This window comes from Oryctolagus cuniculus, chromosome 1 (assembly GCF_964237555.1).
Source record: "Oryctolagus cuniculus chromosome 1, mOryCun1.1, whole genome shotgun sequence".
Taxonomy (NCBI): Eukaryota; Metazoa; Chordata; class Mammalia; order Lagomorpha; family Leporidae; genus Oryctolagus; species Oryctolagus cuniculus.
This window is the reverse complement of record NC_091432.1, coordinates 99,673,085-99,698,716: the sequence shown is the minus strand read 5'-3', so window position 1 is coordinate 99,698,716 and position 25,632 is coordinate 99,673,085. Positions and strand designations below refer to the sequence as shown.

Here is a 25,632-nt window from a genome sequence, read left to right as displayed (position 1 = left end):
CAGAGCAGGCCTTGTGAAGCAGCAAGTTAAGCCCCCACTTGTGATGCCAGCATCCCCATAATGAGCACTGGATCAAGTTCACTTCTGATCCTGCTCCCCAATAATGCACCTGGGAAAGCATCAGAAGATTGCCCAAGCACTTGGGTCCCTGCCACCCATGTGGGAGACTAGATGGAGTTCCAGGCTCTTGGCTTCAGCTTGGCCTAGCCCCAGCCACTGTGGCCATTTGGGGGTAAACCAGTGGGTTGAAGATCTCTCTCTCTCTCTCTCTCTCTCTCTCTCCTCTCCTCTCCTCTCCCTGCTCCCCATCTGCCCCTCTCCCTCTACAACTCTGCCTTTCAAATAAATAAACAAATCTTAAAAAAAAAAAAAAGAAACTCCATGAGAGCAAAAATTTTTGCTTAGTGTTTTTAGATGCTGTATTCTTTTTTTTTTTTTTAAGATTTATTTATTTTATTTGAAAGGCTGAGTTAGAGAGAGGCAGAGGTAGAGAGAGAGAGAGAGAGAGAGAGATCTTTCATCTGCTGGTTCACTCCCCAGGTGGTGGCAATGGCCAGAAGTAGGCCAATCCGAAGTCAGGAGCCAGGAGCTTCTTCCAGGTCTCCCACGAAGGTGCAGGGGCCCAAGGACTTGGGCCATCTTCTACTGCCTTCCCGGGCCACAGCAGAGAGCTGGATCGGAAGTGGAGCAGCCAGAACTTAAACCAGTGCCCATATGGGATGCTGGCGCAGCAGGCGGTGACTTTACCCGCTACGCCACAGCGCTGGCCCCTCCTGGTTTTTAAAATTGGTTGTGCATTAAGTCCTATCAATATTTGTAAATGAATAAACGAATTAACCATGTCAGGTTGTGCCCAGGCAGCAATCAAATGTGGAAACAATGAGAGAATAAAATAGAGAAATATGAAAAAGTTTATTTCCTTTTGATATTTATATTAAGGACTTATAAAGTCAAAAGGGGAGATACAGGATGGAGAACTAGACGCATATAAACATACAGGTAAAGTCATCGATGGTTTCCAAGGAACCATTGTATTTAAATTGATGGTAATTAAAACTGAACTTTACAGCGGATTTTGAAAGGCAGGACAAGTTCTGTGTGAGAGTAGAGAAATAGTTTTGTCTTTGAAACTAATGAGAAATGTTTCCAGCTTCACTAAGAGTCTGCAAGGTGGTAATGAAAGCATACTTATTTTCTATCTGCTATGGTACCATAAAGCGCACAGAGGACTTCAGCACTTACTCCAATGCTTTCTGGTATAATTTTGCAGAGTGATAATGAGATGATGATCAGCTTTCCAAGATTCCTTTATTTTCCATGTAACATGGTGGATTATGTGATCCCACACACTTGAAGATTATCACTGCCCCACTATTTCTCTGACTGACGTCTGCTTCCATACAGCCTTCCCTATACTGCTTTGTTTCACGACTTCATGTATCTCTCCACACCCTAGAATGTGTCACTGATGTTTGTCTCTTTCTCATTTCACCACATCTCCGAAATTATTCAGCTTTTACTTTCAAGTTAACTGAATAGATGGCAGTCGTTTCCTCCTCCTTTTTTTTTACGTTTGTGTTTTTCTCGAAGTTACCTGTGCTCCTACCACACATCATCACTTTTCTCATTCTGCCAAGATCATTGTATCCTCATTTTAGTGAGATCTCTTCTTAGCATTTGTGTTTCTCTGACCAGGTAGATACTTTCACGGATGAGTCCTACGGTAAACTATGAATTCTTTGCCTTTCCTGCATACTTTTTCTTAGTGTTAATTATCTTGTCCTTTAATCAACACAGGCCAGATTATACCATACCAACAACCTACCTCTCAACAGTAAAATGGTAAAGAATTTGGACTGTGTCTTATTTATTTAAGCTAAATCTTAATTTGTTTTCCTTTTTAATTTGAAAGAGGGAGGGAGATTGAGAGAGAGAGAGAGAGAGAATCTCCCATCAGCTAAGTCACTTTGCAAATGCCTGCAACAGACAGGGCTGGGACAGGCTTAAGCCAGAAACTGGGAACGCAATCCAGTTCTCCCATGTAGGTGGCAGGAACCCAAGTATTGAGCTATCACTTGAAGCTGGAATCAGAAGGGGAGCTGGGATTCAAACCCAGGCACTCAGATATGCACAGCTGCCCCTGGGCTGTTTTAGAACGTGTTGTTTTGCTTAAATCCACTGGCCAGGACTCGTCACGCAGTTCTGCTTAAGTGCAAGAGGGAAAGGAAATACGCTCCTTTCCTGTGTCCAGAAGTGAAGTGCCAGATACAAGTGACGCACAGAACTCTACCACATTAGCCTTCCCCCTCTTCTTGCTAGATTTTCCAAGCAGTTCTCAACAATGCAATCTCCTGCTCTTTGCCAACTGCCTTCTATTAAGAAGTCCATTTCCATTAGCTTTTCTCTCAGAGGAGGTCTTGCCTACAACCTTCTGCTTTGCTCCAGTATGGTCTGGTTATCTTTGGTATCTGCAGCAGAGATGTGGTCCAGGACTTCCCTTCACTAGCTTCCTAGGCACTTGCTTTGCTGCTTTCCAGATGTACACCTGTTCCTTCCCTGCCTTTTCTTAACTCCTTTTTTGCTCCTGTTTGTGTATGAATGCGTGTAACATATCTTCAAATAGCTTCTAAAATGCATGAAGTAATATTTTGAAATCTTACAAAGTTGATTCATTTTTCTCTTACAGTTGAGTGTGAATATGGCCAGACACAGAGGGCATAGTGGTTAAGATGCCACTTGCGGCAGGGGGTGGGTGATGCTGTGGCATAGCAGGTGAAGCCACAGCCTGCAGTGCCGGCATCCCATCTGGAAGCCGGTTCAAGACAAGGCTGCCCTCTTCCAATCCAGTTCTCTGCTATGGCCTGGGAAAGCAGCAGAACATGGCCCAAGTCCTGCATGGGAGACTTGGAAGAAGCTCCTGGCTCCTGGCTTCAGATGGGTGCAGCTTCAGCCGTTGCGGCCATTTGGGGAATGAACCAGTGGATGGAAGACCTCTCTCTCTGTCTTTCTCTTTGCCTCTACCTCTCTGTATCTCTGCATTTCAAATAAATAAATAAATCTTAAAAAAAAAAAAAGATGCCACTTGTTCTGCCTGCACCCATATTGGAGTACTTGGGTTCAAGTCCTGGCTGTGCTTGTAATTCCAGCTTCCTACTAATGCACAGCCTGGGAGGCAGCAGGTGATGGCTCAAATACAAGAACCAAGTCACTGCCATCCATGTGGGAGACCCAGATGGAGTTCCTGGCTCCAGGCTTTGGCCTGGCCCAGCCCTGGCTGCTGTGGCATTTGGGGAGTGAACAAGGGAATAGGAATTCTATCTGTCTCTTTGCTTTTCAGACAAATTAACCTTAAAAAAAAAATATGGTCAGTTTACAGAACTCTCTCAGAATTTTGAAGTCATTTCTTCATTGCATTCTGGCTCTGTTGTCTTTGGGAAATTGGAAACCAATCTAGTTCCTGTTCTCTTTTCATTTGACTTGTTTTTACTCTCTGAAAGTTTCTAAGAACTTCTCTGTGGTTCCAGTGTTCAGAGAGTTCATGATGATATGCTTTGGAACGTGTCTACTTTCATCCATTGTGTTGAGTCCTTCCAATCTGAGAGGTCAGATCCCCAAATTTTGGAAACTCTTGCTTCACTGATGATTCCTCCCCTCTGTTTTTTCTGTTCTTTCTGGGATGTCTGACACTTGTATATTGAACCTTTTGGACTAGTCCTCTATTTTTTAAATCCTCCTTTCCTTCTTTTTAAATAATTTTGTTCCACTTTTTGAAAGACTTTTCTCAACTAGATATTCAGTGGGTTTTTTTTTTTTTTTTGGCATTGTATTTTTTAAAGGTATTCCTGGTAGCCATAAAGTTTCCTTCTTTCTTTCCTTCTTTCTTTCTTTCCTTCTTTCTTTCCTTCCTTCTTTCCTTCTTTCTTTCCTTCCTTCTTTCCTTCCTTCCTACCTTCCTTCTTTCCTTCCTTCCTTCCTTCCTTCCTTCCTTTCTTTCTTAGGCAGAGTGGACAGTGAGAGAGAGAGAGAAAGGTCTTCCTTTGCCGTTGGTTCACCCTCCAATGGCCGTGCTGATCGGAAGCCAGGAGCCAGGTGCTTCTTCCTGGTCTCCCATGCAGGTGCAGGGCCCAAGCACTTGGGCCATCCTCCACTGCACTCCCTGGCCACAGCAGAGAGCTGGCCTGGAAGAGGGGTAACCGGGACAGAATCCGGCGCCCTGACCAGGACTAGAACTGAGGGTGCCGGCGCCGCAAGCGGAGGATTAGCCTAGTGAGCCAGGGTACCAGCCTCTTTCTTTTCTTTCTTTCTTTCTTTTTTTTTTTTAAAGATTTATTTATTTATTTGAAAGGCAGAGTTACAAAGAGACAGGAAGAGACAGGAAGAGAGACTGCCCATCAGCTGATTCACTCCCCAAATGACTGCAACAGCCAGGGGTGTGCCAGGCCAAAGCCAGGACCTAGGAACTCCATCTGGATCTCCCACATGGATGGCAAGGGCCCAAGCACCTGGGCCATCTCCCATTGCTTTCCCAGGCCATTAGGAGGGAGTTGGATTGAAAGTGGAGCAGATCTCTGCTATGGTCTGGGAAAGCAATGGCAGATGGCCCAAGTGCATGGGCCCCTGCACCCACGTAGGAGACCTAGAAGAAACTCTTGGCTCCTGGCTTCTGATTGGCACAGCTCTGGCCATTGCAGCCATTTAGGGAGTGAACCAGCGGATGGAAGACCTTTCTCTCTGTCTCTCCCTCTCACTGTCTGTAAAGCTATCTCTCAAATAAATAAACTCTGTAAAAAAAAAAAAAAAAGTGGAGCAGCTGGGTGCCTGCATTGCAGGTAGCACCTTAATCCACTGTGCCACAGCAGAGAACTGGACTGGAAGAAGGGCAGTGAGCCGCGGTGCCGGCCAAATCCCTTATTTTTAATAAGGAACCTCAACCTCTATTATATTTGGTGTTTCCAGTCAAAGACTCTACATTTAATTTTTTTTTTTCCAGAGAACATGTGTTTAGTTTTCTGCTAATGTGTGGGGGGGGCAGTCATTTAGTGTGTGGAGCGGAGAGGATGCAACAGTCTAAACTTTCTTAACCACACTGACAATATTTTTCTTTTTCAATTTATATATTAATTTTTTTTTTATTTGAGGAGAGAAGAGAGAATGCATACACTCCAATTCACTGGTCCACTCTCCAAATACTTGCAATGGCCAGGGCTGTGCCAGGCTTAAGTCAGGAGCTGGGAACTCAAATCAGGTCTCCCACATGGGTGAGACCCAACTACATAAGCCATCACCTGCTGCTTGCTAGGGTGCACATTAGCAGGAAGCTGTATTGGGAGCAGAGCCAGGACTCAAACCCAGATGCTCCAATATGGCACACAGGTGTCTTAAACAGTGTTTTAAACATTAGGCTAAACACTCACCCCAATGATCTTTGTTTCAGTACTCCTACTTCCAGAAATATCTGGTACCATTATTTCCTGAGTATTGGGAATATATTAGTATTTGAGTATATGTTAGTTTTTTAAAGTTGTTTTTGTTTTTTAACTATTAGCTGAGAAGTCAGTTTTCTTGAATTTGCTAATTCTTTTTCCATTCTCCATCTGCTTTCCTGCTTCCAAAATTTTGTTGCTGTTTTTTCCCCATCTGTTTTTCTTGTTCAGGGGTTTATGATACAGAAAATACTGTCGTTTTAGTGAGGTTTCAGGGAAAAAAGTTAAAATAGCTACAAGTGTTCAATCTGCTATCTTCACAAGAAGACACTTATTTTTTTCTACTGGTATTGTTTCCTGTCGTCTTTCTCTTACTACCAGCATATCATCATTCCCAGCATCAGGCCCTATCTTCTTTGAAATATGTCCTCTGACACTGGCCCTCACACTAGCTACAGATAATTTCTCCCTCTGCTCTGCCACTGGAACTTACTTTTGTACTTATGAGCCTTTACTGCATTATATGATTACTATCTCGCTTTGTTATGAGTCTGTGAGAAAGACCTCCAACTGTCCCCAGTCTCAATTTTCTCTGTCTTCCTATTGTAGTGGAAATCTAAGAGTTTTAGTTGGCACATAGCAACCCATAAAAAAACTATTTCCCAGCTTCTCTTGCAGTTAGTAGCTCTAGCATTGTCTGATCGATGGTATCTGAGAAGGAATGTGTATAGCCTGAGGTTTCAGCTACTTGAAGAAGTCATTTGCTCTGTGCTTCCTTCTTGCCCCTTCCTGCTGCTAAGAAATGGCAATGACTGGAGACCCCTGGAAACCGATGCTCAGGCAGAGCCACTCTGATTACCCAGGTCTGCTCGTTCCGGACTATGATTATGGGAGAAAGCGGTAAAGCTCTATGTTGTCTGAGTTACCATATTTCAGCAGTCTCTGTTACAGCAGGGGAGCCTGTATGCTACCTAGTACAGAGGCCGTATGTGCCTTTTTATATCTCTAGTGCCTGGTATACACTTAAGCTATATATTAAATAAATGCATAGATTTTTCACAAATAAATCACAGTCCTGGCTAATTTCCACTTATCCAGAAAAAAAAAAAATGGGACAGCATTTAAAGGCTGGAAAGCTATTTCACAGTACTTATGAGCCATATCTGGTATTTGCTTGTAGCTTTGCCCAGCATTCAGTACGTCTCCTTGCCTCACAAAGCAACACAAAACACTTCACCTGTTTCTCCACTACAGTGTTGGGGCTCACTACTGTTACCAACTGTAACAGTGCAGCCAGTACTGTACAGAGAGGAGGGCTGAGTGTCACTGATGCCCTGGGTGTGTGCAGCCAGCTTTCAGGACTGCTCCTATTGGAGAAAGCCATTTATTTCCCCCTTCATTTTCTCAATATAGCAGGAAAATAATGGTGTGAACACAGTAATTAACTTGGATTACAGGAAGGGGGGATTGGGTTGTATGCAAGTAGAAATACTTTTTCAGGATAGAGAATGTACAGCACGCCATTAAAATACCTTTCAACAAGGACAAGAGGTCTAGAGTAGCAGAAGCTACTGGATACAATGTTATGAGAACTGGGCTCTTGAGTAGGCTACTAACCATCTGTAAGATAAGACAAAGCCTGCCAGGATATTAATTACATTATTTAAAAAGGAGACTGTTGTATCAGATCGTCTCTGTTCCTTCCCCTTCAGTCCTATGGCACTGGTTACTTATCTACCAAAATGGTCAGAATGCTGCCCCAGCATGGCTGACCTCTTTCATTTTCTTTCTGTCTTTTCCTCCTCACTTTTCCTCTCACCCCGAATCTCCTGCTACATGATTGGTTATATCCTTTCTTCTATTTTTTATTCTATTCATCTAATCTATCAAATCCATCTACATTTCACCTCATATTTGCTTCATTAACTTTTACTTTTCTAATCCCATAGCCTTTTTGTAGCCCCTTTATATCTAAGAAATCTAAAATTATGAATGTTCAGTCATTTTCCTCTTTATCTTTCTTCCAGTTCTCCTAGTGATTGCTTTTTGGGAAAATGGGACTTTTGCTTCTATTTCTTACTTTTTATTTATGTATTTTCATTTTATTTGAAAGTCAGAGACAGAAATCTTCCACCCACTAGTTTACTCCCCAGATACCCACAACAGCCAAGGCTAGAGGCAGGAATTGGGATTTAATCTGGGTCTTCCATGCGGGTGACAGGAACTCAAGTACTTAAGCCAGCATTTGCTACCTCTCAGGCTGTATATTAGTGGTAAGTTGGTTTCAAAGTAAGGAGCTGGGTATGGAACCAGACACTGATATCAGAGGCAGGCATCCCATTTGGTGTCTTAACAGCTACGCCAAACACCTGCCCCCTTAGCAATTCCTATAGCAAGGTCTATAGTGACCTGTGTAAGTGTGACAAATACTGAGAAATCAGGCAAGAAGACAAATCTTTTAATTTTGAATGAAGGGATAAAGTCAAGGGACTCTCAAGGGTTTCTAGGTATCTCTCTAAAATACATTGAGTATTTATTTTTAACCAACACAAAAAAATTATACATATTTATGGTGTAATATGTGATGTTTTGATGCATGTATATATTGTGTAATGTTCAAATCAGGGCAAATCTGTCTCCTCAAACATTTATCATTCTGTTATGAAGAAAACATTCAAAATCCTTCTAGCCTTTAACAAAGAGAGCATATTATTTTTATCTACAGTCATCTTACCGATCAATGCAACAGAAAAATTTCCTTGTCCTATTTAACTACAAATAACCATATACTAAAAAGGGGACATTTCATTTGGAAGCACCAGAGGCCCTCAAATATATTCCTAAAACTTAAGGAATTTCTTACTTTTTTTTTTCTTTAAAGTATCAGTTCCTAAGTGTGTTTTGCCCCATCTTGGCTCTTTGTAAAGATATTTTTGGTTGAGAAACACACACCTGCCAAGATGGCTCATGATACACATCAATATATTCCAAGCTCTGAGAAGTCCTGCTACAACTTTGCATTTCCAAAATTACCTGGTCAAGAAACCTCTTTCTCAAATCATACCTATTAATATCACTTTGAAAAATACTACTCCAAAGAAAAATGACAGGCAATGCTTGTTAGTAAAATGGTGCAGGTCTTATCTCTGACGCGATCTATGTCCTGGACACCAGCCTATGCTCTAGACCCCACTGCCATTGCTAGAAGCCAGGTGACCAGTTGGCCCAACCACAGGTGTCAGCTCTGCCCCTACTCTAAGGGGATTCACTGCTCCTATTTCCTTGCCCCCTGCAAAGATACAACAGGACCTGTTTCTCGCACATGTGCTCTCTCTCCTGATTCCTCTTTCTCTTACTCTCTTGCCTTCCCCCCTCTGGTCCTTCAGGCTTCCCCACCAGGCAATAAACCTTTCCTTTAACTCCACTGTTTGCTGTGTTTTTGTTTGTTTTTGTTTTTGTTTTTGACAGGCAGAGTGGATAGTGAGAGAGAGAGACAGAGAGAAAGGTCTTCCTTTGCCGTTGGTTCACCCTCCAATGGCCACCACGGCTGGTGCGCTGCGGCCGGCGCATCGTGCTGATCTGAAGGCAGGAGCCAGGTGCTTATCTTGGTCTCCCATGGGGTGCAGGGCTCAAGCACTTGGGCCATCCTCCACTGCCTTCCCAGGCCACAGCAGAGAGCTGGCCTGGAAGAGGGACAACCAAGAAAGAAGCCGGCGCCCCGACCAGGACTAGAACCCAGTGTGCCGGCACCGCTAGGTGGAGGATTAGCCTATTGAGCTGCGGCGCCAGCCTGTTTGCTGTGTTTTGTGATGGCCTTACATTGGTACCATGACTCGGATCCAGGCTCTCCCATCAACCTTCGGGTATCTGAGCTGCTTTGCAGTCCTGGATTTCTGCCAGTCACAAAACATACCCTGGAACTCCTCCCACACCACCAAACACTGTGATCTCCATCCACACATCAGCCTGTAAAATCCTGAGGTAAGATGCGGAATGGGAATTCTCTCATGGCAACCTCTACTATGAGTTGTGGTTCTACTTGACTTCATCTTGAAGTTCTGGTACCAGGCACCACAACCCCCCAGGGGCTTTATGCCTTCAGTAGGCCTTCTGCCTTTCACAGGCTCTATGCCTTCCCATGGACTCTAGGCCTCGGGCTCCAGTGGGTGCATGGGTGATGATCCCCACTCTATGTTCCCGTACTCTCCCCATCGGACATCCTTGATCTTGGGGATGCCTAATATCCACCTGTCTGACTCCATTGGTTGCCATGGGAATTTCTCTGTCCCATGTTCTGTCCAACCCTCCTCTCCTACCTTGACAACCAGTCCAAATTTGATCCTGACACTATTCAAGATCTTTATCACTTCTGTGAGCATTTGGGAAAGTGGAAAAAATTTCCTATGTCTAAGCTTTCTCCATTCTCAGCTCTAAACCTTCTCTAGCTCAAGTTCTCTTAACCTCCAAAGCTCTCCCTAAAAAGCCAAAGCCTCTCTTCTTTCAAAAGCCTTTCTTCTACATTGGCTGCTCCAGCTCTCACAGTCTCCTCGCTGAATCTTCCCTTCCTGCCTGGGAATTCCAACCTTATTTTAGAACCAGCCCTTGTCTAAAATCTGCTCCCCCTGTCTTATCTGTGATCCTCTCTGTCGCTTCCCCATTCGCGGAGGAACGACACTGGACCCTGCGCTGTTCTTTTTGCCCGGCCCTTCCCGGGTTAGCTGCCGTTCCCTCACTCGCGGAGGAACGACGCCGTCCCGGGTTAGCTGCACACACACACCCCCACACCCCCACCCCCGCCTCCGCGGAGGGGTGGCACCCCTGCCGCTTTCCCTGCTTCAGTGGAGGAGCGGCACACCGCCAGCCGGCTCTCTCAGGGGCTGCTCAGATGTTCCTCAGATGTTCCTGGTGCATAGTGTCTCTCTCCTCCTTTATAGTCCTCTTCCACCAACCCATGCTCTGCTGCCCACACGCCGAGCACGCTGCTCTCCTCCAATCAGGAGCAGGATCAGCTCCTGCAGCTTATCAGTCTAACTGGTGAGGCAGCTGTGTAGAAGTTGTTTGCTGTCTCTCAGCGCCATATTGTGGGAGAGCAGATGCATAGAGTTAGTCTTAGTTCCAGTAATTTAGTCTAGTCTCAGTTGCTCCCCACACCTCTCTAACACCTTCCTCCCAGAGAAGCAAAGGCGAGTTTGGGAATGGGCATCTCCATGCCATCATCCTCTGGCCCTTGTTCTCCAATTGGTCTTTGCCCACCCCACCCCCCCGCCCCCGTTCTAATTTTATATGAATAGCAAGAGATGGTGATTCCATCCTTCTGAGCGCCCTGTTTACTACAAAAGAAATTAGGTATCCTACCCTTTGGATGGCTCTTTTGTTTTAGCATGAGGAAGACAGACAGGATAATCAAGTTTTTTGATAGGTTTTGTCACCAGCTTGTAATCGAATTTCAAACTGCCCTCGATTTCCTGGTCCCATTATCGAGCATTTCCTAGACTGGCCCTTCAAACCAGCTGGCTCACCAGGCTAACTACTATTTTCAGACACATCTCCTTTTCCCTAATGGCCCTTACTCTGTCACCTATCAGATTCTCCTCCTTAGGAATCTCTGGAGGGGTGCCCATCTGCTCTGGGGGGTGCCCTCTCCCATTAAACCTAACAAGGGTGAACAGCCTTCACTGGCACATCAGCCTCTAACCCACAGTCACCATTGGGACTTGTCTGGAAGCTGCCTGAACTTTTGTTTCAGAGGTAGTCCCAAGTAGCTGACTGTTGACTAGGGCATCATTGGCCTAAGGTATTCTTTGGGTAAAAGGAAAACTAGCCCCAAGTTCAATTAAAATCTAAAAAGATATCTTTGGTAAATAACAAAATCATGCATGAGAATTTGGATCAGCTGTAGCTAGTGTTGGGAAAATAACCCAGTTTTATCTAATGGTGCGATCTACACCCTGACACCATCCTAGGCTCTGGTCCCCGCCGCCATTGCTGGAAGCCAGGTGGCCACATGGCCCAACCACCGGTGTCAAGCTCCACCCCCATCCTAATGGGATTTGCTGCTCCTGCTTCCCTGCCTGCCCTCTGGCAAAATTTTAAGAGGACCTGTTCCTGAACACGTGGCTCTCTTCTCTTCTCTCGTCTCCTTCTCTCTCTCTCTTGCTCTCTGTCTCCCAAACTCTGTCTCTGTCTCCTCCTTTTTCTCCTTCCTCACCCCTTCCCTCTGGCCTGCTGGGTTTTCCCCAATACACCCTTTCCCTTACTCCAGTGTTTGGTGTGTTTTGTGACGATCTTACAGCTAGACATTGGGTTTAAAAGAATTTCTCTCTTTGAGTCTAGGAAGATCACTGCCTTTAAAAATATTGCTTATAACTTGCCGAACTTATTTATTTTTTAACAGGTATGATATAGCCATGGGTAATTAGCACTCATTATAGCCCCTAAAGTAGATTTTTCAATCTGTGGTTTAATGTTACTGATTTATAGCTAGAGTTTTATAAAAAGGGTAGAATTCCATATAAATGTAATTTTGACCTTAAGTCAGATAGAGGTATGATATAATACTGGCATCCTCAGTCATCCAGGTGTAACTGTTAAATGTAAATTGGGTAAAGTCAAATGAGATAAATGTGTCTAAATGTAAATATTGGTACTCTTAACACTTTATATTCTATAGAAAAACCACTTGAGTTTGCTAACATGTTTTCATAAATTGTCCATATGAAAATAGTTCAACACTGCTTAAAAGTAACTAAGGCTGGGGCCTGTGCTGTGGTGCAGCAGGTTAACGCCCTAGCCTGAAGCGCCTGTATCCCATATGGACGCCGGTTCTAGTCCCAGTTGCTCCTCTTCCAATCCAGCTCTCTGCTATGGCCTGGGATAGCAGTAGAAGATGGCCCACATCCTTGGGCTCCTGCACCCACGTGGGAGACCCTGAAGAAGCTCCTGGCTTTGGATCAGCGCAGTTCCAGCCGTTGTGGCCATCTGGGGAGTGAACCAGCAGATGGAAGACCTCTCTCACTCTTCTCTCACTGCCTCTCCTCTCTCTGTGTAACTCTGACTTTTAAATAAGTAAAATAAATCTTTTTTTTAAAAAAGAAAGTAACTAAGGCTGAAATTTAATGTTATCTTATTTAGAAAATATTGTCTTAATTTGTAAAAAAACAGATTTCTAAAGAGTTATTTCAAAATATAAGTCAAGGAAATCAGCAGGTGGAAAGCAAAACCTATTATTTGATACAGAAATAGAATCTGATCCTCTGCTAAAGCAATGCAGTTTTTGCAATGCATATATGTTAGTCAATATTTTAAATCATCTTAAAAATCTGTTTAAAACCTGCAGCATCTCCTTTTGATGGTTTTGTCTGATGGTTCGTGTGGCCTGATACCTTTGTCAGATGTTTTAAATTTGTTGAAAGATTCTAAAACTGCTTAAGTCATTGACATGTTTGTGCTTGAGTTTGCTGGTCAAACAAGTTACAACACGTTAGATATTTAAGAGATGTTTCCAAATACATGTATTCTTGTCTTAAAATTTATAGACGGCATTGGACCTTCTGGTAAATGTTTTCATAAGTTATTATTCAACAGTTAAAATTGTTTGCTAAGTTTTTATTTGGTATTGCCATTGTCAGTAAGCCATCTGGGAAGCCTGACTTGCTCCCTCATTTCTCTATTCTTTTCAAGATGGGAAACTGACTCCATACTGAAGGGCTCTCCACGATGTACAGTTTGATCTTTAGACCTTATAAAAGGGATGGCTAACATTTTTCTGTAATAATAGCATAGCCAAAATGAGAGCTTAAATTATGATTTCATGGCTAGATTTACTTTTCCATGGGCACAGTAATCAGTCAAAACCTCCTTTTCTGACCAAACAAAGGGAGAGAAAGTTTTAAAGTAAGGACATAGCCTTCCTCATGGGCATTGTCTACCTCACAGAAAAAACACTCTCAGAACATGCCTGTGACTATAGACTTCTAGTTTAGAACACCAAAGATTAGAGATGGGTCTTGAGCACTCCCTTGAGTTGCATCCTGTGGTCTGCTTTAACAGAAACCAGGAGGAAAAGAAAGCTAGGTATCAGAAGTAAGGTAAAGATAGGTGGCAGGCCAATGAATGGCTGCTTGCACAGTGATCTGTCCTCAGGGAGACCCAACAGGCCAGTCCACTGCAGTGGCTTTCAGTGTGCAAAGCCGGGGCTTTAGCAGAAATCAGCTTATGAAGAAGCCTGGCAGCTCTGCCAGCCAAGAGTTGGATCGCTGGAAGTGGACCTGCCCTGGAGTCGAAGGACACCCAGGTCAGAGCCACAGATCTCATTGGCTCTAAGCTGAAAAGCCCTCCACTCAGCCCACCTTCCAAAATAAGCACCGCTGCTGAGGGGATGGCCAAGTAGGATCAGCAACACTGCAGGCAGAACTGTAAATTTCCTGTTAGAGATGCCACCTGCCTCTACCTGGCCAGCTCTCCTCCCAGGCCAGCCAGGTAATGGAAGTCAACAGGGTGCCTTCCCCAAGGAGGTTCATACCTCCTGTATGATGTACCCAATGTGAGGAGATGCTTAGGCCTGGGCTTCATAACTGGCAAGGCCTTAAAGCCCACCTGATCATTATTAAGTCCCTTTTGTCAGTTTCCATTTGCCTCTCAATGGGAAAAGTTATTTGTGGTTTTTCTTCTTCTTCTTCTTCTTTTTTTTTTTTTTTTTTTTTTTTTTTTTTTTTTTTGACAGGCAGAGTGGACAGTGAGAGAGAGACAGAAAGGTCTTCCTTTTTTCCGTTGGTTCACCCCACAATGGCCGCTGTGGCCGGTGCGCTGCGGCTGGCGCACCATGCCGATCCAAAGCCAGGAGCCAGGTGCCTCTTCTGGTCTCCCATGCGGGTGCAGGGCCCAAGCACTTGGGCCATCCTCCACTGCCCTCCTGGGCCACAGCAGAGAGCTGGACAGGAAGAGGAGCAACTGGGACAGAATGCAGCGCCTCGACTGGGACCAGAACCTGATGTGCCGGCGCCGCAGGCAGAGGATTAGCCTATTGAGCCGCGGCGCCGGCCTGTGGTTTTTCTTAGACGCTCTAATAATGACTCTGTCCTTTGTTCTAGACCCTGTCTAGCCCACTTGGGGCCTTATTCCTTTGTAATCACAATCTTACATCAATGGCTCTACTCCCGACCCATGTGTGTTGATGGTACTCTCCCCAACTTAACGTTGTATGATTGCTCAGAATTTTTCTACAGACAAACCCCTCTACCCGCAAATGAGCGGCCTTTCTCCCAGTCTTGGCTGGGATCAGCTTCGCAGCCTCCCTCTCCTCAGTAGTGATCTCAGGAACATCTTTGGGCCACAGCGTTATCTTGACCAACCAACTCCAAAACAACTCCAACAGTTACAAGAGGAGGTCACTAGGTCCATTGAGCCCTCAGCTGATGCCATCTGATGTCTCCAAAACTGTATCACCTCACTAACAGGTGTGGTACTATGTAACCTTAACCAATCAGGCTACATAAAAACACACCCATCTAACAGTCTTCACTAGGGTCCAGAGACACCTCCCCCATTTCCTCTCCTCTATGAAATCCCCTCATTACTTGGTTAATGCCACTCCTAGGACCACTGGCTGCTATTCTCACCCTGGCTTTTATACTGTCTTGTCTAAGTGTTTACAGGAGGTGATAATGGAACAAACAAAAAGAGGGGAATGTTAGTAAAATGGCCCAAGTCTTATCTGTGGAACAATCTACATCCTGGACACCATCGTAGGCTCTAGCCCCCACTGCCATTGCTAGAAGCCAGGTGACCAGATGGCCCAACCACAGGTGTCAGTTCCACCTCCACCCTAATGGGATTCACTGCTCCTATTTTCCTCTCCCATGCAAAGGTATAACAGGACCTGTTTCTCGCACACGTGCTCTCTCTCCTGATTGCTCTCTCTCTTACTCTCTCGCCCTCTCCTCCCGGCCCATCAGGCTTCTTCCACCTGACAATAAACCTTTCCCTTAACTCCAGTGTGTTGTGTGTTTTGTGGTGGCCTTTCAATCTTGTAATTTGAAAATCTATAATCTTTCTTCCTCATGTCCTCTCTTACAGCCAGGATATTCTTAACTATCTAACGCCCTTTTGCAGCATCTCTCCTGACCTCTTCTCAGAGACGAGGGTTCATACACTATCTTTTTTTTGTTTTTGTTTTTTTGTATTTATGAAATAGCAATCTGTCATTAAGGCTATACTTCAGCCTTACCTACTTGAGGTCATATTATCCTAAGTCCCATGAAAAGCAAACATATTTGGAGAGGCTAAAATATCTGAAGAAATACTCTTTCCAACATTCCTGGTAGAGGAAGACAGTTTAAAGCGATCATAACCAATGATACAAAAAGCAGAAAAAAGAGAGAAAGCTCACATTTGGCAATAGTCACTGCTAGATTACCTTTAGGACTGCTTTTGTAAATACTTTCTTGTGTGACTTCGGACACAAACACCATAATAGAGAAGTAAAAAATAAAGGAAGTGAGAAGTTTCTGTTCCCTTACTTCAATATGTTTTTGACACTGAAATTTTTGATGGTTCCTTTGCATATTTGCTATTTATCAGTAGATGGTCTTAAGTATTTACTGCCAACAGTGTAATAATTTGATTTAGCAAGTTGTTCCTAAATTAAAAATGAATCATTGCTACAAGGCAAGGAGAAATTAGCACCACATTTCAACAATGTTTAAGAAAGGCCAGCACTGTGGTGTAGTAGGCAAAACCGCTGCCTGCAGCGCCAGCATCCCATATGGGTGCTGGTTTGGGTCCCGGCAGCTCCACTTCCCATCCAGCTCTCTGCTATGGCCTGGGAAATCAGTGGAAGATGGCCCAAGTCCTTGGGCCCCTGCACCCACACGGGAGACTCAGAAGAAGCTCCTGGCTCCTGGCTTCCGATTGGCACAGCTCTGGCTGTTGCAGCTATTTGGGGAGTGAATCAGCAGATGGAAGCCCTCTCTCTCTCTGCCTCTGCCTCTGCCTCTCTGTAACTCTGCCTTTCAAATAAATAAATAAATCTTAAAAATCAAAACAAACAAACAAACAAAAAAAAACAAAAAGAATGTTTAAGAGAAGATCGTCAAAATTATAGCTAATATACCATCAAAATTTACTCACTAATGCTTACATGCAGCACTATTATCTATGTTTTGAAACTCTTTCACAGCTTAAAATAAAAGTATACTTTTAAATTTAAAACATACTTTGATCTTTCTCATGTTTTTCTGGATCTCCTGTAGGCCAGTGCAGTATATTATCATGTATTTCATAACAGACCAAGTAGATTGTGCAAGGTGGCAAATTTTTTTTTTATTTGACAGATGGAGGTAGACAGTGAGAGAGACAGAAAGGTCTTCCTTCAGTTGGTTCACGCCCCAAATGGCTGCTATGGCCGCTGCTGCGCCGATCCAAAGCCAGGATCAGGTGCTTCCTCCTGGTCTCCTGGAAGGTACAGGGCCCAAGCACTTGGGCCATCTTCCACTGTACTCTCAGGCCACAACAGAGAGCTGGACTGGAAGAGGAGCAGCTGGGACTAGAACCCACCGCCCATATGGGATGCCGGCGCTGCAGGCGGAGGATTAGCCAGGTGAGCCACAGCACTTCCTTTATACATACATATACATATACATATACATATACATATACATATACATATATATATATGTATATGTATATATATATATATCTGTATCTCTTTCTCAGTCTGAGAAAAGCATTTTCTTCATTTGAAAATCTCACTGTGGTGATCCACGTACTCACAACATCATCTCTAACTTTTTTTTCTAGCCTTTGCTTGAAAACTAATTGTGTGTGTGTGTGTGTGTGTGTGTGTGTGTGTGTGGTGGGGAGGCCAGTAAATCAGAGCAGGTGGTCATCACTGTGGCCTCATGAGAGGAAAATTCCTGCACCCATATGCCACATACCTATAACTCCGCCAACAGGAAAACACCATTTGTCTCTCTTGGTGGTCATCCTCTTACAGAATATAGATACTCCTGCTTATTAGGTTGTTTCCAACTATTAATCATTTTGTATGTCTTGGTCTTCAACTATTCTCTCTGAAGCTAAGAGAGCATTAAGGGGGGCTTTTAGAATAAGAGAAAAGGATATTCAAAGACTTGCTTTCCAAAAACACAAGAAAGAAAGGTGGGAAGGCCCCAAATGAGCTTTATTTACTTCACAATTTCACCCTCATGCATGTGGTATATGACATTTAATTTACTTTAGGGGGTATAATTGGATGCTCGCTTATTCTTCCATAACACTTTACTCTGAGACAATATAAAACAGACGGGTTTGGAGGCAACACCACTGCTCACTTCCTTCTTCCATGAATTTCTTTTTCCAGAAAGTAGACCCTTACAGATACATTTGCCTTGTATGACCTATAACACCAACACAGTATATTTGTATCATAACACATGGTATTACAGTATATGTATCTCAAAAGCCTGACCACATAGGAGCTGACTCACTGGCCAACTAAGTCGTCAATGAGATTTCTTCTTTTGAGACTTTGAGTAAGAGTCTGGGAGACAACAGAGTTGGAGAATGGAAACAGACTAGAGGGGAAATCCGCAATCTCTGGTCCTTGGATTTTCCAGACACTTGGATGTTCACTTATAATGTATCCCTATTATCTAGTTGGGCTAGATTCTGTTACAAAACAAACTATTTTAACCAAGATATATTATCTGATAACTCAGTATAAATATAGCCTGCCTTCCCATTGTTTCTAACAACACAGTGATATGTGCTGGTAGGTAGTGTTAGACAAAGGAGGTGGTTTGACAGCTGTGGCTGACTTGCCACATGACACCCAAACCTAAACCTCCCTTTTTGCGCACCATCCAAACCCACCTTCTGTGCATTACCAGCCCCTCTTCCCCACTGTTCCCTGTAATGGAAACCCAAGTTCCACAATGTTGTAATTTAGAACCAGAACTGGTTGGAAATATCCACTATAACTGAAGGATATGTCCCCTGAGATAACTTTTAGGTTATTAGTCATTACAATAAAATTATCACTGAAGCACTACCAATTCCACCATGCACCTGATGCCATGATATTTCTGATATTCTCCAAAAAGGGTACAGAAATGGTGATTCACAAGCCACACACCCAACTCTATTGCTTTTGAATATTCAATTCACCCTACCCCAGACACTACCCCCTATGCCTCCCCATAGTATAAACGATTGCTTGGGGGCTGGAGCTGTGGCATAGTGGATAAAGTGGCTGCCTCCAGAGCCGGCATCTCATATGGATATCGGTTCAAGTTCTGGCTGCCCCAGTTCCTATCCAGCTCCTTGCTAATGCACCTGGAGAAGCAGCAAAGGATGGCCCAAGTACTTGGGTCCTAGCGCCCATGTGAGAGACCAGGAAGAAGCTTCTAGCTCCTGGATACTGGCTTTGGATTGGCCCAGCTCCATTTGTTGTGGCCATTTGACGAGTGAACCAGTAGACAGAAGATCTTGCTCTCTGTATTTCCCTTTCTTTATTTTTTTTTAAGATTTATTTATTTATTTGAAAGTCAGAGTTACACAGAGAGAGGAGAGGTAGAGAGAGAGAGGAGAGGTAGAGAGAGACAGAGAGAGAGAGAGAGAGAGAGAGAGAGAGAGAGTCTTCCTTCCACTGGTTCACTCCCTAATTGGCTGCAACAGCCAGAGCTGCGCCGATCTGAAGCCAATAGTCATGAGCTTCTTCCAGGTCTCCCAAGTGGGTGCAGGGGTCCAAGGACTTGGGCCATCTTTTACTGCTTTCCCAAGCCATAGCAGAGAGCTGGATTGGAAGTGGAGCAGCCAAGTCTTTAACTGGAGCCTACATGGAATGCCGGCGCTTCAGGCCAGGGCGTTAACCCACTGCGCTACAGCACTGGTCCCACTCCTTTCTATCTCTGTGACTAACTCTACCTTCCACATAAATAAACGAATCTTAAAAAAAAAAAAAAAAAAAGTATGGCTAGAATCTTGTTGATGGGAGTCTTTTTTGTGTTTTGGCTTTCTGTCCATTCTTTCTCTCTCTCTAGCTTGTCTGCACTTTAAACAGAGCCTCCTCCCTTGCACACCTTTATGCCTCTGCCTTGAATTCTTTTATGTATGGAAGGAAGAGCCTGGAATAAGCCCAGCCGGGGGCCCTGTTACCAGAGACAATAGACTGCAGTGGTTATGGCACACAGTTGTGGACTACCGCTGCTCTATTACCTATGCAATTATGGACTCTCCAATCCAGGAAGAGAAAATCTTTTCCTACTGGAGACCTCAAGCCATGGTGGGCATAGAGAGTAGGCAAGCCAATAAAGATTCTTTTTGTTAAAAACAACAACAAAACAACTACTTAGGGACTTAAGACCTCTTAAGGAAAAATTTTAAATGTTGATGTCACTTGCTTTTAACATTAAGAACAGAGAACAGATATCAAAGCACTCTGAAACATGAGCTTCACATGAATTTCAAATAGGCAGAGGAGAGGACAGACAGAAGGCAGCCAAAGGGCTAGGGAAGATAAACCAAAAGGAGAGAGTAAGAGTCACATCACAATATAAACAAGGGAGAGAAAAAGACAGTGAGAGTAAACTATGAGTAGGGGCAGGCAGAGGCTAGGGGTGAAGGAAAAGTAAGTCGGGAGAAGGGGGAGACAAAGATAAAGCAGAAGAGAGATGAAGGGGTTAGATTAGGGAGAGGGTTAGGGGAGACTCGGTAGATTTAAGGGAACAGTTAGAGGGCACCCCTAGATTTGAGGGAGACAGAGGTTGTGTCCATTGTTAGTTTGTTGGTCGGCTGGCCAACTAACATCTCCAAGTTTTCCACTACAACCTCAATTGTTCAGCAGCTTTGCTAACGCAATTTACCAAGGGAGCTTTTCCCAATTATACGCCTCCCAATACTAGTTATCACAAGATTTTCATATTTTAAAATTAGCTCTTTAGCATCAGCCCAGGGGTTAAGACATGGGTTGCATTGCTGGTTAAGACACTCATGTCCGTGTTGGAGTGGCTGGGTTCGGTGCCTGGCTCTGCTCTCAGGTTTCCTGCTGATGCAGACCCAGGGAGGCAGTGGTGACTGTTCTAGTGGTTAGGTTCCTGCCTCATACAGCAGAGACCTGGTTTGAGTTTCTCAGCTCCTGACTCCCGTGGGGGTAAGCCAGTGGATGGGCATTCTCACTGGCTGGCTGCCTCTGTCTGTCTCTCCAATAAAATAAATAAATAAATGAATTAATTAATTAACTAACCCCTCAGAAATATTTGGAAAATGCTAGCTTAAACAAGGTTAAACCGATTCCTCTGCTGCAATAGCTCTTACAGCCTTTGAAATAAAATTTTAAGAGTGTCACATGCAATTCAGGGATTTCCAAATTTCTATGACTACAGAGCCCATCTTTAAAAGAATCACATGGATGAGTGTTCTGTATAACACACTCTGAGAGCACTGCATGAGGAGAACATTATTCTCTGGGCTTTATAACCAGTGGCTGCAACTGTAACACCTAAAAGGTCAGACAACCTGAAATAAAAGGCTAAATCTGGCTTGAAGTCTAGAGGTTTCCTATTCCTATAGCCAACTCTGCTGTTTCTTTATCTCACTTTACATTCACATCACTTTAAATACTTTTTATAGGGGCCGGCGCCGCGGCTTACTAGGCTAATCCTCCGCCTAGCGGCGCCGGCACACCGGGTTCTAGTCCCGGTCGGGGCGCCGGATTCTGTCCCGGTTGCCCCTCTTCCAGGCCAGCCCTCTGCTGTGGCCAGGGAGTGCAGTGGAGGATGGCCCAGGTGCTTGGGCCCTGCACCCCATGGGAGACCAGGAAAAGCACCTGGCTCCTGGCTCCTGCCATCGGATCAGCGCGGTGCGCCGACCGCAGCGCGCCAGCCGCGGCGGCCATTGGAGGGTGAACCAACGGCAAAAGGAAGACCTTTCTCTCTGTCTCTCTCTCTCACTGTCCACTCTGCCTGTCAAAAAAAAAAAAAAAAAAAAAACTTTTTATAGGAAAACTCAAAATCTATCTTCTTCTATTTAATGTTCTTTAAGTTTCTAGTCCTTCCAATATATTTATCCTTATTAATGCTGTACTAAACATTATTTACTCTTATTTCTTTTACTGCTAAACTTCTTCCACCATGATGATTAAGAATTATAAAATGTGATGACTGTAGTTTCTCTACAACACCTGCAACGCCAAGTTCCTTTCTCTACCTCCTGTGCACAGAAAGGCCCAATCTGAATGTGACCTTGTAACTAAGTTCTCCCCAGTGAGTTGACAGCTGACATGATCTGAACCACATTGACCTCACTTGCGTAAAAGGAACACTGCTTGGTTTAGATCCTCTCTCCCCTTCTCCTGAGCTGACACTGTGTGTCTGCAGTGCAATTGTGACCATGAACATGATGATAATGTCCTAGGATGGCAGCAAACTAAGAGAAGGTACCTAAATAATGGCCTGGAACAAAACCATTTCATTAGCTTGGACCACTCAACTTGAGACTATTATGCAAGGCAGAAATAAACATACATCTTTGATGAAGGCACTGTAATTCCAAGTTTCCTTAATATAGGAATTTAACATTTTTTTCCTCACTAATACATTGTGTTAGTAATCAAAGTTTAACATTTTCAGGTTATATTACAATTTACAGTATGCTCACATATATACTTTTTCTAAAGCTACTTTGATTTTGTTCCTTTTTATTTTGAGTATTTGTCAGCTACTAGAATGTTAATCTGAACATTGGAAGCTAAGGGCAATCATATTCATAATTATCAGCTCACTATTTTATTGTTCTGTAACATATCTGTTCATATTTTCAAGCTATCCTAGGTTTCAAGCTAAACTAGGTTCCATTTTGTTCATTTATGCCTAACTACCAATAAGCCTCCAAATACATTACTCACTAGTGTGATTATATATAATCCTCATAGTATGATTGTGAGTAATGACAGGAATATAAATTCACGAACTATATAGTATTTTCTATGAAATAAAATGTGCAAGGATATCTATCATTCAAATAAGTATATTTTCTTAGCAAAAGACACAAAATTATTTAACAGTAAATGTTTTAAATGCAATTTTATGGTGACACTTTCTGTCAGATAGTAGAAAGGCAAGTATTTGGAGGCAGTTACTGAAATATTAATGCATTCATGAATATATCTTTGGTAAACAGCCAACAGTCAAACAAAATAAAGTATGACTCATTGTCCGTCAACACATTCCTTAAATGTCTTTGCATTATTAGGGGAGAGTTACTGTGCGGTTTTAATAATGTATTTAAGATGAATTACTATTCACAATTTTTTAAGATTTACTTACTTGAAAGGCAAAGGAAGAGAGAAGAGAGAGAGAGAGAGAGAGAAATATATCTTCCATCTGTTGGTTCACTCCCCAAATGGCTGCAACAGCTGGGATGGGGCCAAGCTGAAGCCACGAACCAGGAACTCCCTCTGGGTCTCTCACATGGAAAGCAAGTACTCAAGTACACGATGATCCACTGCTTTCTCAGGCACATTAGCAGGAAGCTGGATTGGAAGTTGAGCAGCAGGGACTTGAACTGGCCCTCTGACATGGGAAGGGGGCATCCCAAGCAGTAGCTTAACTTGCTGCACCACAACACCTGCTTCCACATCCTTCTTAAAGGCATCCAAAAACACTAACCTATTTAGCAGAAAGGTCTTTAAAGTCCAACAAATTATCCTTTACTTTCCTGTCAGTAAGTTGAGCTACATTTAAAGAAATAATTTGACACAGCAAGATTTTACTGCCTATGTTTCTTATAGTTGCAAGAACTTTAAGGCATAATGAATCCATTTTTATTGTACTATGTACTTTAAAAGGTGAACAAGATCTATTAGTAAATGTTTTTCTGTGACCCTAAGATACTTCAAAGTGCATCTCTGACTGAGACGGCAAATGAAAGAACTTAGAATCAATCTTCGAGTAGTCACACTGGTAGGGATCTTAAAGACCAGTGACTCCTTCATTTCATGGATAAGGAATCAGAAGTTTGAAAACTCTTTTAATTAAAGGAAGCTTCTTGGAAAGGAATTTCTTGAAGATATTTATATAGTACAAATCAAATCAATAATCTTCAACACCTCTCTAAAGGCTGACCTCACCATCTTTCCACTTTACACAGGAAAAACTAAGGTACAAGCAAGCTACGCAGTTCCATTATTATCTTTATGAATCAGTGTCATAGCTGAGAACGAAGGCCAAAACTTCGAATTTTGGACCATTCCCACAGATGTAGGCTGACCTCATTCACATGGAGCGGACGCTGGCTGGGGGGCCAAGAGAGGCCATGTTTGGGAAGTCCCCTTGTACATTTCACAAGAGTACTTGCTGACCAATGCAAAATGCTTGCTTAAATGAGTTCCACTTGGTAATGCAGTCTTTAAGATACTAAACATTATAATACACCAGCTTTCCGACCTTCCTCTAAAACAGTGTCCTTGAATCCCAGAAACTGAACATATGCTTTAAACCTGGGTGTGTCTAATATAAATGCATGAAATACACACAATCTTGTTTACTTTTAATTTAGAATAAGACTATTCAATTTGGATCCTTCCTTCTCTATCGAGAAACGCTATTTTCTATTCTGTTATCACCCAGAATGTTGAGTGCCAATCACGAGTAAAATAAAAGTTCCTGGCAAACCTCAATATATCTCGTTTTCCTATCGATGCACCAATGATGACAAACTTCCAAAGACAACTCAGCTCTTTAAGACACACACACACACCCAAACCGTCAGCGGGGCCAGTGTCCCTGGTGTTGCATCTAGGTGTCCTACAAGATCCATTCCCATGGGTCATGGCCCAGTATTTCTGATGACTACATTCAGTGCTGTGAGGTGTTCAAACCATTACCGCATCCACCTCCGTGAACCAAGCCCAGTGAGCTCATGCAGTAACCCAGGCTGGGGCACTGTTTGCTGTGGAGCTAAAGCATCAACCACGAATCTGGGAACCCTACTTCGCCGTTCTCCTGGACCGCATAACGGGGGGACTGCTTGGTTAGCGCAGAAACAGAGGCGCTTGGAGGGGAGCGGGTGGTCGGGTGAGGGTGGGTGCAGCGAGGGAAGCCGAGTTTGGCGAGAAGGCAGCGGCAGCGAGCCCAAAGAGATCAAAGCATCAGCAGGAGCAGAAGGAGTTGGGAAAAGGGGAGGGCGGCGGGGGCAACCCTGGTGCAGGGGGGAAGCGAAAGGCGGAAAGGGGGCGCAGGAAATGGGCACCCAGAAAGAAGTGAAAAATTGCGGAGGAGGAAGTCGTCCCTGGAAGAGGAGGGGCAAAGGGGAAGCGAGAATGGAGTATTTGCACTTTCGAGAGGGGAGGGCCCGAGCCTCTCCCAACCGGGGCCGGCGGGGCGGGACCTTGAGGAAGGGGCGTCCCCGCGGTCCCTGGGGGTCCCTGCGCTCGAGTGCGCGCGGCCCTACCTGAACCTCTCCTGTCCCGCCGTGTCCCAGAGCTGCAGCTTGATCCTCTTGCCCGGCTCGATCTCCAGCAGGCGCGAGAAGAAGTCCACGCCGACTGTGGGGTCGCAGGCAGGGGAGCGCAGCCCGGGGAAGCGGCCCTGGGTGAAGCGGTGCAGGAGGCACGACTTGCCCACGGTGGAGTCCCCGATCACGATGAGGCGGAACTGGTAGATCCAGATGGTCTCCATCGCTCACGTGCCTCACCGGCCCCGGGCCGCCCCACCCGCGCGCCCGCCCTCCGCGGGGCAAGTTCGGCGGCGGGAACTGTCCCTTCAGCACCTCCCGGGCGCCCGCCCGCCGGTTTCCAGCATATTCCGGAGGCTGCGGCCGCCGCCTGGTCCCCGCCCTCCCGGGAGGTAGAGGCGGGGCCCGGCCGGGCCGGGGGAGGGGTTCAGGGCTGGGGGCGGGGCGGGAGCCGCGGCGCGGGGGTGGGGGAAACGGACCTGCAGCGTACGGACTCCCGCCCCCGAACGGTATAAATTACTTTCCGTCGAAGCTCACTGGGCGCCGATGGGGAAGTGGGTGTGGCGAAGGGACGTGACAGCAGCAACAACCAATGAAAATGAGACAAGGTCTCAGCTCCGGGAGGGGCAGCCAATGAAAAGTGAGAGTCATTTTCTTACGGGCGTCAGGGAGTGCTCGTTAGATTGGAACAAAGAATTTGGAAGTCTCCGGAGCTTTAACTTGCGTTGCCTGCCGTCGTTTCTTCTTTGATGTATTTCTC

At 44.5% G+C, this 25,632-nt stretch overlaps 1 protein-coding gene across 1 annotated transcript in view; it reads right to left on the bottom strand.

The window, feature by feature from the left end:
* Nucleotides 1-25,247, bottom strand: part of RAB39A (RAB39A, member RAS oncogene family) — a 45,412-nt gene extending 20,165 nt beyond the window's left edge. Inside the window, exon 1 of the mRNA XM_002708498.5 lies at nucleotides 24,870-25,247. Within this exon, the coding sequence (XP_002708544.1) occupies nucleotides 24,870-25,096 (227 nt within the window). The 5' untranslated portion in view covers nucleotides 25,097-25,247. The remainder of the gene's footprint in view (nucleotides 1-24,869) is intronic.
* Nucleotides 25,248-25,632: the final 385 nt, after the last annotated feature.